Source organism: Tupaia chinensis, unplaced genomic scaffold, assembly GCF_000334495.1.
Source record: "Tupaia chinensis unplaced genomic scaffold, TupChi_1.0 Scaffold149011_1, whole genome shotgun sequence".
NCBI lineage: Eukaryota > Metazoa > Chordata > Mammalia > Scandentia > Tupaiidae > Tupaia > Tupaia belangeri.
In genome coordinates, this window is record NW_006208857.1 from 1,267,102 (window position 1) to 1,279,247 (window position 12,146).

Consider the following 12,146-nt stretch of genomic DNA (forward strand, 5'->3'; position numbering starts at 1 on the left):
TTTGGGGGGGGGGCAGCCTCCTGCCTCTTGTGGCCACTGAGGGTCCTAAACACTGAGAAGCTTATGGCACCCACCCTCATCGCCCACATAATTCAACACAATAAAAACAAAATTGCAAAATAAAGAAGTCTAAGAAAGTGCTTATTTTCCTCCTGGTTCCTTGGTTTACCCATGTGGCTGGTGCCTTAAGCACATGCTTGCTTAGCTTGCCTGCTGAGGATCCCTGCGGGCATCTGAGCACACGGGCTCCTGGGGGGGTGGCAATAGCCGGCACTTCAGGTAGCCGTGCTTCCATGCCAATGCCAAGGCTGGTGGGGGGGGGTGTGCCATGCCCGAGAGGCCCCGGGGAGATGAGGGGCTGGGGACCTGGAGTTGTACTGCAAGGCCCTGACATCCCTACAACCCTCAGCAGCCTGCCTTGTGCCCTGGGAGGTCATTAGGACCGTCCCACTTAGAGATGAAGAAGTGGCCCAGAGAGGTAAAGCTACGGGCTTGCCGTCGCGGAGCAGGCGCACAGTGACAGCTGGCGCCGTCACCCTCTGTCACACGCACAGCACATGCCGCGTGAACATCAGTTACCAGACTGCCTGTCTCAGCCCCGGCTGACGGGAGGCAGTTCGGTTCCGTCTCGGGGTGTGGCAGAGAACTGAGGGGCCACGTAAGCCTTTCTCAGAATACCAGCATGGAACGAGGCAGCTACCGGGTCTGAACAAGTTTCAGAGCTGAGAAATCCCTCCAGGACAGAGTCAGCATCATTTTGAGAGCCGGCTCAGTCCCTGGGCGGAACAGCCCGGCTGGGATATGCTGGGGCTAGGGCCGGTGGCTGATGAGCAGAGCGGGAGGGCCCCCGTGGAAGGTAACCTCTTTCTAAACAAGAGCCTCATCTCAAGTTTCCACCGCCAGCCTGCCAGACACAGCACACACCGGCCAGCCCGTAAATCCCTTTTCTGCTGAAAGCAGGCATTCTGATCTTAACCAAAGTCATCTGATGTGGGGGACTGTTTTGGGATGTTTTGCTTTAAATTCCAAAACACCGCACATTTGTTTTCCATTGTGTGCCTCGTCAGACGGCCGGTGATTATGCGCACACACTCCTGCTTACACATGTTCGTCACGTGGCCCAGCCAGCTCTGGCCATGTGTGGAACTGTGGAACCGGCTACCACAAGCCTACATGGCTGAGGGGTGGGAGACGCCCTCTGGGACAGCACCCAAGCAATGCCATGTGGTGGCAGAAGGCACTCCCAGCACCGCTCGGTGGAGTGGCCTCCTCCTCTGTCACAGGACACTCCGAGCACCAAGCTAGTAGGAGGGACGAGGGTCCCAAACGCCTATGTCCCGCCCTATTCATACTCTCGATCCCCACCTTCACTTGAAGTCTCTTAATTATTTTTAGGTTGTCGAGAAAGTCACGGCGTGTTTTCTAGGCACAAATGTGTCCTAACTTCCCCAACAACCTCCTAGCCGAGCAAGTCCTTGAATCTTTGCTATCTACATCCCTTATCAACTCCTCCTCCCCGAGCAGTTCCTCCGATTGACTTAATTTTCACAACAGGCTTACCAGGAAGGCAACACGCATCATACCTATCCCCCTTCCTTTAAAAACAATTAACACACGGCCAGCAGGTGGCGTGGTGGCTAAAGGCATTGGACTCCCACATGGCTGACCACAGTACAAGTCCCTGACTTACTGGCTTGCTTTCTCACTGTCCGTCTTTCCCTCTCTCTCTCTGATCAAATTGGAAAAGAATAATAATAATAGTTAAAATAAAAATAATTCTTAAGAAAATTTAAAAGAAATGTATCTATTTTCTTTTTTTTCGTTATTTAACATTATTTATAATAATATTTTAAAAATTAACTTATTTGGGAACCAGCAGTTGGCGTAATGGCTATGTCGCTGGACTCCCACGTAGTCGACCGCGGTTCGTGTCCCGGACCCGGTGGCTTAAAACTCATGCCGGGCGCGTGTGTGTGCGTGCCCAAGATCCCGAGAGGAGAATGGAGAAGAAGGGAATGCGGCGTGACCATCCCCCCTGGGGGGCGATTTCTCGCTTTCTGTCTCTCTGTCTCTCTCTGTCTGTCTGGCGAGCGCACGCGCCCTATAGCAAAAATAAAAACAAAAAAAAAAACCTCACGATGGAAAATTAACTTATTTAATTCCCTTTTTTTGGGAGAGGTTTTCACTATAGGGCACGAACCACGGTCCAGGACGCGAACCGTGGTCGACTACGTGGGAGTCCAGCGACATAGCCATTACGCTAACTGCTGGTTCCCTTATTTAATTCCATTTGTTGTTATTATTTTTTAATTAGAACAAAGAGAGAAAGGGAAAGTAAGGAAGCAAGCTGCCAGGCCTGGGAGTTGAATCACAGTCGACCATGTGGGAATCCAGCACCTTTAACCACCACGCCACCTGCTGGGCCCATAATTATTATTTTTAAATTTGCTACAGGGCACGTGTGCTCACCAGAGAGATGGGTGTGGGGAGTGAGAATGCAAGCAGCCATGCCTGGGACTTGAACTGCAGTTGGCCGCGTGGGAGTCCACTGCCCCAACCACAACACCATCTGTTGGCCCCATATCTGTTGTGATTTTCAAGACTCCATGTTTGGGAGTTGAACCATGGCTGGCCATGTGGGAATCCAGCACCTTAACCACAACGACCCCTGCTAGCCCTGGTATCTCCCTTTTTTAAATGGGAATACTGGGGCACAGAAGTGAACTCACTTATTTGGGATCCCACAGGAAATAAGTGGCAGAGAGAGAACTTGGGCAGGGGACACTCAGGGCCAAATTCTCAGTCGTTTGTTAAATTTTTTCATGTTTCTTTGACTGCAGAGCCAGAGATTTCCCCTTTGCCCTCCTTCCCTCCTACCCACGTTTGACGCCATCTCCAGAGTGGTACCTGCTACCCTTAAGGTCCCGGGAGAGCCCATCAGCCAGGGAAGGGGGCCCCTGCAGACTCCTGCCTCCCAGCCCTCGCCAACGCAGAAGGCACCTGAACCTGGCCTCCCTGGGGAGGAGGGGTGCTGCCCCATGAACAGAGGCCAAAGAAGCTGGTCCTTCCTCTCCCTGGCCTCTGGACTGAGAGCTACACCACACCCCTGCTCTACGGGCCAGAAAGCCAGAGTGGACACAGCAGTGGTCTGGGACCCATGCTCCAGGGCACATGGCCTCATCTGGCTTCACTGCTGTGTCCACGGACGGGTGGGACTGTAGCCCATCAAGTGGCCGCTGGCTGCCTCTCCCATAGGATTGGTTGGCCCAGAGCCCTTGCCCTGCCCCCGTGGCACCATCCTGCTAGCCTGAGTTTCAGCCCTGGGCACGAGACGGAGACAAAGCGCAGGTCCTGGAGCAGCTTCCCGTCACAGAGGGGGCCCAGTCCTTCCCAGCGCTGGGAGAGCACCGGCTTCTGTCTGAAATGAGAGTTTCTGGTCTCTCAAGTGCCATCTGTCTTAGGGAGTCGGGGTACAGTTTGGCTGGGGTGGAGGAAGTAGAGTATGGAAAGACATTCCCAGGCGTGGAGAAAGGAAGCCCTGGAAGCTTTGAACCTAGTAGTCATGGTGGAATGCACAGCCCACCTCGCAGGCCGTGCTCGCGGGGCTCCAGGGGAGCAGGAGCCAGCCGACTCGGTGGGAAGCGCCCGCTACCTCGGGCCCACGCTCTGCAGAAGGGTGCTGAGGGGGTGTGCGTGGCTTCCCAGCCCGAAAACACCCATCAGAGTGGGACCTGGACCTGGGGTGCCTGTGTAAGCTGGCATGCTCCAGTTGCTGGCCCAGGAGGGAAGCGGGATCTGGTCCCAACTCCATCTCCTAGGGACTCGGAAAGCCATGAGTTCACAAGTACGAACGACTGTGCTGATTAAAAAAGAAATTTGGGGGACCAGCAGTTAGCGTAATGGCTATGTCGCTGGACTCCCATGTAGTTGACCACAGTTCAAGTCCCAGACCTGGTTGCTTAAACTCACGCTGGGTGCGTGTGTGTGCGTGCCCAGGATCCTGAGAGGAGAATGGAGAAGGGACTGCGGCATGGCCACCCCCTCAGGGGGTGATTTCTTGCTTTCTGTCTCTCTCTCTCTGTCTTTCTGGTGAGCGAATGAGCCCTATAGCAAAAACCTCTCAAAAAAAAAAAAAAATCAGAGAGTACATGCATATACAAGAGAGGGAGAGAGGACCCCATGGGCTTTTCCTCTAACGCTCCACCCTGTCGGGACCCTGAGACCGCACGCGTGGCTGGCACGTTTCAAACCACCGAGGCTGGGACCCGAATCCTGGCCAGCCAAGCCCTGGAAGCTTTGAACCTAGTAGTCATGGTGGAATGCACAGCCCACCTCGCAGGCCGTGCTCGCGGGGCTCCAGGGGAGCAGGAGCCAGCCGACTCGGTGGGAAGCGCCCGCTACCTCGGGCCCACGCTCTGCAGAAGGGTGCTGAGGGGGTGTGCGTGGCTTCCCAGCCCGAAAACACCCATCAGAGTGGGACCTGGACCTGGGGTGCCTGTGTAAGCTGGCATGCTCCAGTTGCTGGCCCAGGAGGGAAGCGGGATCTGGTCCCAACTCCATCTCCTAGGGACTCGGAAAGCCATGAGTTCACAAGTACGAACGACTGTGCTGATTAAAAAAGAAATTTGGAGGACCAGCAGTTAGCGTAATGGCTATGTCGCTGGACTCCCATGTAGTTGACCACAGTTCAAGTCCCAGACCTGGTTGCTTAAACTCACGCTGGGTGCGTGTGTGTGCGTGCCCAGGATCCTGAGAGGAGAATGGAGAAGGGACTGCGGCATGGCCACCCCCTCAGGGGGTGATTTCTTGCTTTCTGTCTCTCTCTCTCTGTCTTTCTGGTGAGCGAATGAGCCCTAAAAAAAAAACCCTCCAAAAAAAAAAAAAAAATCAGAGAGTACATGCATATACAAGAGAGGGAGAGAGGACCCCATGGGCTTTTCCTCTAACGCTCCACCCTGTCGGGACCCTGAGACCGCACGCGTGGCTGGCACGTTTCAAACCACCGAGGCTGGGACCCGAATCCTGGCCAGCCATGTGGGGTCTGGTTTCCTCTGCACAGGGGGTTGGCTCTCATTTAGTGTTTTAATAAATCCATATAATTTATCATGCTACAGACTTACCTATATAGATTTAAAAGAAACGAAAACTAAAACACACGGAAATCTGTGATGATTTAATAAAACTGTCCAATTTACTTTATGGTGTTTTTCACCCCTAGTGGAGGGTTTCCCTCCTATGGCCCAGGCACTGTGTCCCTACATTTGGACATGAACATGCACAGGACTGCCAGCAAGGCCCTCCCAGCGAGGCGTGAAGGCAGGGCCTGGAGCGAGGCAGAGCCACCAGCCCATCCAGGCCTGAGGTGTTTCCACGGCTCTGCATTAGGTGAGTTCTGGAGGATCACCTCCCTCGCAAAGCCAGCAAGGCCACCTTTTCTGCCCCTGCACAGTTCCTGACGAGAAGACTGAACAAGGGTTCTGAAACCCGGGTTTCTGATTTTTCTCTAAGTCAGAATTCCCCAGGCCCCTGTTCTCAGGGACCTTCTTTGAAATCAAGTCACCCTGAGCCCTTCTCCAACTTTCTGCTTCGTCCTTCCCTGTTACCTAACCAGGCTGCTCATCATCCCAGAGTCCAGATCCCCACGAGATTCCCGCGAGACGTTTCTCCTTTCCCAAGGTCCTCAGAGGCCAACAGAGAAGGTGTGGCCTCCCACTCTCCACGGAGTGGGGCGGAGGCAGAGGAAAGAACTCTGCTCTTCCTGAACAAAGACGAACCACCCAAGCTCTGGCCAACCTAGCCCAAGAGGCAAAACTTGGCTGGAAGCTCATAAAGTTGGATGCTTCGTGTGGATTAGAAATACAGAACACTCATTAAATTAATCGAGAGTCAAAGCCACTCCTTGGGCAATGATTAAGCTGACAGTCAGAGTGAGGACGGGTGGGGAGACAGGCTCTCCGGTCTGGGCCGCGCTGGAAGACAATGCCGTGGGGACTCTGGGTCTCTAATGCCTTCTGCAGAGTCCCCCGTTTCTCCCTCATGCAGTCTCTGGGGAGCAGGGAGGCGACTTGCCCCTTAGGGTGGAAACATGGGATTTAGGACAAGAGCAGGGGTTGCCTGGAAACCGAGGGACAAAAATGAATACAGAGTGTTCACAACCTCAAGCCCACCAGCCTCCAGGGAAAGAAAAAAAAAAAGGTAAATATATGGTCATGGTGGTTTTCTGGGGAAAATTCAACTGATCTCACGAGAGTCCCTAGAAAGGTTCATATCTGCCAGTCTAGGTGGCAGGTAGCACTTAAAAACCATCCGCAACTAAGCATTTTGGGGGGAAGTTACTGGTAGATGTAATTATAAAATCAACCCATGTGGGGACAGGATGTTGCTCTCCACAGTTGCATGTCGTCACTCGATGGAAAATGAAAATGTCCCTGGACCAGTATGACTTTTTCCAAGCAATGAAGCAGGCGACTGTTCCAACTGCAACTCTGAGTTGCAATCAGACCTCCAACACATAAATTGTAAAAGTGAATTAAAATGAGCCCTTTCTGTCTCCTGAACTTCCACAGTTGTAAAGGATTTCTCCTGGTAGCTGAGGGCCCGGGTCTGACAGGCTCTCTCACCCAGCTTTCCAAACTCTGAATCACTGAAGTCGTGGCTCTTCCGTACGAAAGAGGTAAAGCCTGTCCCTGCAAGGCTGGGAGGGAAAAGACCCGCGGCTGGGCCAAGTCAATCTCACTGACCCCAACAGGGGGTTGGGGAGTACAGAAAGTAACCCTGCAGCTTCCTCACACTTCTCCACCCTCCCTTCCCCAGCGGGACACAGGTCTGCATAGAACACACGGCCCATGAGGTGGGGACAGGGGCACAGCCGCCAAGGTCACCTGGTGATCCTTGGCCCCGACCCTCACAGCCAGACGCACCCAGGCGGGAACCACCAGGCGTGTGTCCTTTAGGAGAAAGGTACCTTTGTAAACCCAAGGTATTATTAAGTCCCAAGCTGTGCGGTTGCACAGTCCAGAAGCCACGTCTCCTTGTAAAATTGCAGTGAGCAAACAGACAAAACAAACACGGGCCGGACAGCTCAGCGGGAAGAGTGAAGACTCCCATCCAACATGCCTCCCCGAGGAAGGTGTGAGGCCGCGGCTCTGTGAGCCCAGAGCTGCAGGCGACTCTTAGGAGAGGGTAGAAGAGAGTGAGCGCTGGTGAGGCTGGCCCTGGGTAGGGCTGCTTATCAAAGCAGTTCCAAAGCTGGGCTGTAAGCACAGACACCTTCTTGGAGCGCCAAAGAACAGGGTGTGGAAGGGAGCTGCTGGCCACTTGGAAAAGAAAGGGGTTGTGTGTGTGTAGAGGCATCCTTTTCATCTCCACCCGGAGCAGGAACCCAGATCTTTGCTGCCGAGGGTGGGGAGGGGTGGGGATCTGTGAAGCCGGGCCAGAAAGATCCTATTTTCCTTAGCAGATGCAGACACCTGGCCTCAACTCACCTCTCCCCAGACCCGCCAGCTGCAGCACAAACCTGGCCAGCTTCACCAGCAGCTCCGCAGAGTGGGCCAGACAGGGGAGCCATTTTCTGCAGCAGCCCCAGCTGTGCGCTCGGCCCCACCAGCCAACCCCGCGGCTTCTGGGGGTGGCAGCGAGTAGGCGGCTGCCACCCTCCTTGTCCACGCCTGCCTGGGCCCAGGGTCCAGACGTCCTGGTTTTCCCGCCATGCAGGTTTGTGATGGGAAGCGTTACCGCGTCTGAGTGCAACACGTGAAATGGAGTCTGTGTAAAGCAGAGGATGAGGTTGGCTCTGATGCAGAAAGAGGTGGAGGAGGAAGGCGTGGGTGTGAGCCAGTGTGCTCCTGGCTACCTCTGATGGAAAATGCAAATGTCCCCGGACCAGCGTGACATTTCCTTCGGGAACTGTTCCCACCCTCCCAGAGGCCTCCCTACCTCCCACTAGTGAATGACATCGGCGGCTGGCGGCAGGTGCCTAGGTTTGCAGGTGGCTGCGAAGCTCAGGGCGTGACCCACACCCTTCCATCAACCTGCACAGCAACCTGGCGGGGCAGTCGCAGCCCCTCTGGTGACGAGGACGCTGAATCCGCAGCCGATGCCCCTGACTGCTAGACTGTACTACCCCGGATGGTTAAGGTGGGTGGGCCATGAGAACGGAACCCCACGTGGAAGCCCAGCCAGGGCAAGTGAGGGGACTGTGAGGTCACGGGAAGAGACCAAGAACCAGGTGTCCGCACTGAAGAGAAGGCCGAGAGGACCCCAGTCTGAGGACAGGCCTTGTACCCACAGACAGCTCCGCCTCCTGACCCCTGCTCTGGGACGTTTGCAAGTCCTGCTGCTGTGGGGGGCGTTTCATAGACCGAGATCCTCTGGGGCCATCTGACCCCACCCACTGGCTTTCTAGATGAGGACACTGAGGCGTGGAGCACAAAAGCGACCTGCTCGAGGTTACAAAGGACGCTGGGGACAGAGCTGGCCTCTCACCCAGGTGTCTGAATTCCCAATCCCGGTGCGTCCGTGTTTCTATGTAGCCTGGGTGAAGGTCCAGGAGACACCCTTCCCTGGGAAAGAGAACCCCCTGCTACTGCCACTGGAGAAGCGAGGGGTGAGAGAGGGAGCATGGGAGTGGGGCCGAGGCTCTCAGCATGGCGGCCGGCTCCCCACCTCTGCCTGCAGCAGCTCTTCCTTTGCCCAGCCGTGCAGAGGGCAGGAAGCCCCACGCGCAGTCTTAGGGTTCCGAGATGGCGGGAATGACCTTCCCGGCCGGGCCCTGGTTCCCACTTTACAGCTGGCCGCACTTGTGTTTCCTATCACTTTGACACAGATGTTTTCCCTCTCAACCATTTTTTTTTGGGGGGGGTAGGGGTTGGGGGAGTCTGAAGGAAATTCAGAAAGACCCAAAATAAAATAGGGCTGGGAGGTTTGGATCCGAGGGCGCTGGACAAACAAGAGTGATTGCCGGTTTGGCTGTGGCACTGTCACACGTCCCACTTGGGGAGGCAGGCTGCCCCGGCTCAGCTGGAATGAGCATCCCACAGGATGAGGGGGCCCAGGGAGAGCTGCCACCCCTCACACTCATGCCTGCCCTCCCCTCGAGGCTGGCTTCTCCCTGGACCCCTGCCAGGCACTCTCTCAGCAGCCTCCGAATGGGAGGTGCTCGTCGCCCAGGGCCTCACAGCTCCAGCTCTGTAAGACCCACATCAGGTTCCCGATGCCAAGTTTATACATTCGTGGTCTCAAGAGGGAAAGGGAAGTGGCGACACCATAATGACCCAAGCAGCCCCTTAGATTACAGCGTCCTTAGGTACTTCTGGGAGCTTCACCTGCTCCCACCCAGCCGCCAGACCAGCCGGGCCACTTACCTCTGACACTATCTTGCCTGTGACCCTGGCTAAGTCACTTAACCTCTCTGGGCAGCAGTTTCCTGACCATCAGTAAAATGAAGACGATGCTCCCTGCTCCGGCCATATCATGGGACATGGGAAAGAAAGGGCTTTGCAAACTAAAACTCCGCACGAGGGGCCGCAGTATCCCTTCAGTCCACCATCTCTTAGGGGCCGAGGGCTTCCTCTCTTCAGGGACCCTCGCACAGGACCACTCAACAGTGACCAAGGCAAACATGTGGCCACTGCTTTTCTTCTTATCCAGGATGGAGACCAGGAGAACGGAACGGAGGAAGGACCCCGAGGGTTAGAGTGTGGGTTTTCTGGGACCCCGGGCACATCGCTCCTTTCTCGGTCCTCCGCGTCCTCGCTGTGTATAATACGAGGGCTGGCCTGACTCCCACAGTGCTCCAACTCCAAGCCCAGGATTCCCAGTCATTTCTGTTTCAGACCATACAGCCAAGCAGCAGCACCTCGCCCAGGCAGGGGAGCTCTGAACTGAGTGGAGTGGCGGGCTGGAGACACTGTCGACAGATTGCAGGCCAGCGGGCGAGAGACCGCCAGATACTGGGGTGGCCCCAGGAGTTTCCCGTCAGCCTCCGACATCTGCCATGGGGCAGATGGGGCAACGGAGGCACGCTGGCAGTCTGTGGTGCCTCTCAGTCCCAGGCCCTGATGCCGTTTAGGCTGACAGCAGAGGACTAATGGACACACTGCAGGGAGAGGAAAACTCCCCAAAGGAGAAGGGTGGGGTGGGGCGGGGCCGCCCGCCTTCTGACATTCTTCTCTGGTGCCAGGGGTTTGTGGGAGGAAGCCAAGCCTGGCAGCTGGCTGCTGGGGCTGCTGGGAGCACCCAGAGGAGGGGGTGCCCGCAGGCAGGGTCTCCCTAAAGCAGGTCAATGGGTGTGCAGGGTACACCTCTGTGCTGTCCTCACCAGCCGTGTGCGTGGGGTGTGGTGACTCCTGCAAGGGCAGGTCAGTCTCTGCTGTCTGGGAACAACTCTCAGGCCACCCTTGTGCTCCAGGGAGGGGATGAGCTCACACGAGACTGGGCGAGGTCCTCAGGGACCCCAGTGACCAGCACCAAGGGAGTAAGCACATTTTTTGGTCACCTCTGGAGGCAGCACTTGTCTCCAAGGCCCTCTCTCTCGAGGGTGGTACAGCCTGCCTTTCTGAAGGCTTCCAGCTTACAGGGGTAACATTTTCCATCTATGCCCTGGAGCAGCGGCCCTCAGAGCCAGGACTCCTTGCTCTGTCCCTGGGTGGTCCCTTAGCCCCACAGGAAGGTACAGAGCAGACACTCCTTGTCTGCTGTCTCCCTCCAGTTTCCCAGTGTGGAGGAGGCAAAGCGTGGACGACACCCATGGTGTCCCTGGAGTTCTCGCCCTGACGCCCTCTCCAGGTAAACCTCCATTTCTGCTGCCACCTGGCCCTTGGGTGGGATGGCCCGGAGGGGTGAGGCGCACGCCCTCCCGGGCAAGCAGCAGGAGGCCAGCACCTGATCTGTCCCGGAAATGCAGAAACACAGGGCTCATCCCACTACAGGCGTCGATAGGCATCTGCCCACCTCCTCCTTTCCCCAGCTCTCCCAGAGTTCTCTCCAGTTAAGATACTTATCGCACTTGAAAAAACAATCAAGACAAGCTAGTTTTTCAGGTAACTTCGAGAGAGCTCGGACTTTCTCACGGCGTCTCAGAATCATTGAGAGAATGGGGGCAACTGCGAGGCTCGAGGGTGGGGGTCCCCGGCTCAGGTCCCCGGGGACGGACCTCCACTCAGCAGCTGGGGCACCCCTTCTCCGCCGGTGTGAAAATGCGAACGGCTGGGCTCCCCCTGCGGGAGCGCCACTCCTTGCGCCCCTGCCACTGTGAGACCCCCGACCCGGTCACCAGCTGCACTGCGCGCCACGTCCTCACTGGCCAGGGCCCTGCGTTTCTCTACTTCCCCCTGCCGCCTTCTCCCCCTGCACTCGTCGGAGCTTCGGGTGGGAGTGAACCCAAATCCCAGCCCGAATCCTCAGCGAAGGAGAGGACAGGACTGGTCTGCGCGCCCCGCTCTCCAGGGTCGCCGGCTTCCCCCACCTACTCCACCTCGGACCGGCCCCACGGAGCTGCGGGTCCCGCCCGCCTCCGGACCGGCCGAGGAGCGGCTGGCAGCGGCAGTGCCGGCTCTCCTCCCGCCCTGAGTCCACCCGGGGAGGGCAGTGCCAGCTGCCTGGGCACCCCGGGCCGCGGAGAGTGTCGGGGGATCGGGAACAGGTGGTGCCGAGCGGCGCGCGCGCCGGCTGCGCTCACTCACCCAGAAGATGAAGTTAAATCCGAAGAGCAGGTATTTGATGCACTTGGTGCCTCCCTTGACCGGCATGGTGCGGGCTGGACTGGCCGGGGCCGGACTCGTGTAGGACTCGGGACGCGCGCGGCGGGGACTGGCGAGAGCCGGCGCTGGACAGACGTGCCGGTGGCTGCAGGCTGGCCTCGGGCTGCACTTTTAAAAAGTGCCACTCCTACGCACCTGCCCCGCCCACGCCCCGCGGCCGGCCCGGCCCAGGTTCCGAGGGAGTCCCGCCCGGCCGCCGCGCCGAGCCCGCCCCTCTCTCCTCCTCCCTCCTGCTCGGCCTCTGCCAGCGAGGTGTCCCGATCCTTCCCACCATCTCCGTCCTTTCTGCCCTTTCCCATCCAACCGTCCTGGGGTCTCTCCAGGCCGCCACCCGCTGCCCTTTTTACCCAGGCGTTGTATGGAGGCCTGGTCCTTTTGGCTCTCGCT

General features: G+C 57.1%; 1 protein-coding gene across 1 annotated transcript in view; it reads right to left on the reverse strand.

Annotated features, from left to right (window-relative positions):
- The window catches only part of CD9 (CD9 molecule), a 41,676-nt gene extending 29,788 nt beyond the window's left edge, over nucleotides 1-11,888 (reverse strand). Inside the window, exon 1 of the mRNA XM_006170832.3 lies at nucleotides 11,682-11,888. Within this exon, the coding sequence (XP_006170894.1) occupies nucleotides 11,682-11,747 (66 nt within the window). The 5' untranslated portion in view covers nucleotides 11,748-11,888. The remainder of the gene's footprint in view (nucleotides 1-11,681) is intronic.
- Nucleotides 11,889-12,146: the final 258 nt, after the last annotated feature.